This window comes from Penaeus chinensis, chromosome 2 (genome assembly GCF_019202785.1).
Source record: "Penaeus chinensis breed Huanghai No. 1 chromosome 2, ASM1920278v2, whole genome shotgun sequence".
Lineage (NCBI taxonomy): Eukaryota > Metazoa > Arthropoda > Malacostraca > Decapoda > Penaeidae > Penaeus > Penaeus chinensis.
Genome location: NC_061820.1, coordinates 31,937,160 through 31,939,659, shown reverse-complemented (window position 1 = coordinate 31,939,659; position 2,500 = coordinate 31,937,160). Strand labels below are relative to the sequence as shown.

At 45.0% G+C, this 2,500-nt stretch overlaps 1 protein-coding gene across 1 annotated transcript in view; it reads right to left on the bottom strand.

The window, feature by feature from the left end:
• The window catches only part of LOC125036227 (protein O-linked-mannose beta-1,2-N-acetylglucosaminyltransferase 1-like), a 16,501-nt gene that overhangs the window by 521 nt on the left and 13,480 nt on the right, over positions 1–2,500 (bottom strand). Inside the window, exons 12-16 of the mRNA XM_047628698.1 lie at positions 1,764–1,965; positions 1,171–1,370; positions 775–874; positions 518–589; positions 1–97 (exon numbers count right to left, since the gene is read on the bottom strand). The exon at positions 1–97 is cut by the window's left edge and continues 13 nt beyond it. Of these exons, the coding sequence (XP_047484654.1) occupies positions 1–97; positions 518–589; positions 775–874; positions 1,171–1,370; positions 1,764–1,965 (671 nt within the window). The remainder of the gene's footprint in view (positions 98–517; positions 590–774; positions 875–1,170; positions 1,371–1,763; positions 1,966–2,500) is intronic.

The window sequence follows — 2,500 nt, the reverse complement described above, 5'->3', positions numbered from 1 at the left end:
TGGGATAAGCCACAACACTAAGCAAGTGGCCATGGAAGTGGAATTGCCACACGTCCTTCCACCCGGCTTCTGCATAAATGTCCCAGGTCTTTAGGCACTGCAGGGAAGAGAAAAATCATTTGGTTAATGTTCTTTATTTATATACGATTATTAACCAATATTGGGCTTTTAGATTGAATATTTTATGTATTAGAGCACTGCAGATGTCAATCCGTGTATTACGTAATCGTATTCTGATTTATTTCTAAGCGACATACGAAATGTTAGAGGCCATCCTTAGAGCTTTAGATATCAGACAAGACCTTAACAGGACGATCAGATGAATATTACGAAATCACAACTATGGGACTTAAACGAACATGAAACAGTGAATAATCCGGCACAGTCCTGAAGCGAGGGGGCCGGAAAATCAGAGGTGTACTCGTTTGTACTCAGCAGCAGATAACAAATAAAGAGATTGATATAATTTTGCCAATAATAATGTATCGGTATTGTTACAAGTGAACGAAAAGCTCACCTTCATTGCGTACTTCCAGTCTGCCTCTCCTTCTCTGCTGCTGTTGTAGTTAACAAACATAACGACTGGATTCTATAAAGAGAGAGAGAGAAAAAAAAATCATATAATGCACACATGATACTCAGATAAACCAATTTTCCCTGCACGTATCCACACACACACACAAAAAAAAAAAAATAAAAAAATAAGAGGAGAATGAAATACAATTTACAAAAGTCACATAACACATAAGAGAGAAGAAATAAGAATCAACTTACATGGTCATACATGAAATCGTGCTTGCAGAAATCGAATGCAATAGGGTCAGATGCTTTCAGTGTATTCAGCAGCCACGCCTCATATTGGGATAATTCTAACCTGGAAATAAAAGGAAAAATTTGTTAGAGTAGTACGAAATATTATATACATACACGTGTGTGTGTGTGTGTGTGTGTGTGTGTGTGTGTGTGTGTGTGTGTGTGTGTGTGTGTGTGCGTGTGCGTGTGCGTGTGCGTGTGCGTGTGCGTGTGCGTGTGCGTGTGCGTGTGCGTGTGCGTGTGCGTGTGCGTGTGCGTGTGCGTGTGCGTGTGCGTGTGCGTGTGCGTGTGCGTGTGCGTGTGCGTGTGCGTGTGCGTGTGTGTGTGCCCCGCCCACCCCCTGGCAAAGCCTCTGACCTCTCGAGCTCCTCCTTCTGGAACTGGTAGTCGGTGGTGAGCGCCAGCACGTGGTCGCGGAAGAGGTTGTACTGGACGCCGCCATTGATCGTGATGCCGCTGTAGGCTCGGTGGCGGGCGCGGGGCACTTCCGGGTACACGATGGCCCGTCCGGGTTTCTCCTGTATGGCGTCGATTAAGGAGCGGTACCACTCGCGGGTCTGTGGGAAGGACACGGGGATAAAAAGATGTTTATTCCCGTCAGTCTGGATTTTCCTTTGTCACCAGGTTTTATAAAATTACTTTTTTTTTTTTTTTTTTTTTGGGGGGGGGGGCAGTCATCAGAAAAAGGAAAACAATGACAACAGCAAAGCGCATGAAAGGTAAAGAAAAGAAAAAAACGATGATAATAAGAACAAAATATAAATATGAATAAAAATTAAGAGGTGACGAATGTATTGGACGTAGAAAATTTAATGACTTACTAACTAAATAAACAAACAGGCCAACCCATAAATAAATAACAATACAAACAAAACAGACAAATAAGTAAACAGCCACAAAAAAAGAAAAAAAAAAAGAAATCAACCGTACAAGGAAAACAGAAGACTCACGCTATCCGTCGGCAGCCATTTTGGAGCGATCACCTCATGGACAACCTTCGACGTCAGATAGAGGGCGATGTTGTTGACCTGGTCCGTCCTGTAGAGCTGGGTCAGGTTGTTGGCCACGTCCCGGTAACCGTAGAAGTTGAAGCTGCTGATTGCCATGATGGTTGGGTCTCGCGCCATGATGGGGCTCACGTCATGGAGGTATCTGCGAGGAGGGGCAGGAGGGGGGGGGGGGGGTGAAAAATGAGTGGTGGAGATTGATCGTGTGTTTGATTTACTATAGTTTTTTTGTTTCTGTTCGTATGTTTGTTTGTTTGTTTGTGTGTGTGTGTATGTGTGTGTGTGTGTGTTTGTGTGTGTATGTTTGTGTATGTGTGTGTGTGTGTGTGTGTGTGTGTGTGTGTGTGTGTGTGTGTGTGTGTGTGTGTGTGTGTGTGTGTGTGTGTGTGTGTGTGTATGTTTGTGTGTGTATGTTTGTGTGTGTGTGTGTGTGTGTGTGTGTGTGTGTGTGTGTGTGGCTGCGGACAAAAACTAAAGCTTACACGTATATAAGCAATTGCCTCCTATTCATCCACCTATTCGCTCCCCCCCCCCCCCCCGCTTGCCTTCTCACCCTTCCTCCAGGCACAACGTTCTCTCTCTCTCAGCTATGTAGCTCTCCCCTCCTTTCCTCTCTCCCCTTCACCCTTCATCCCCTCAGATAACTCCCCACCCCACCTGCCCCCAAACTCCCCCACAAC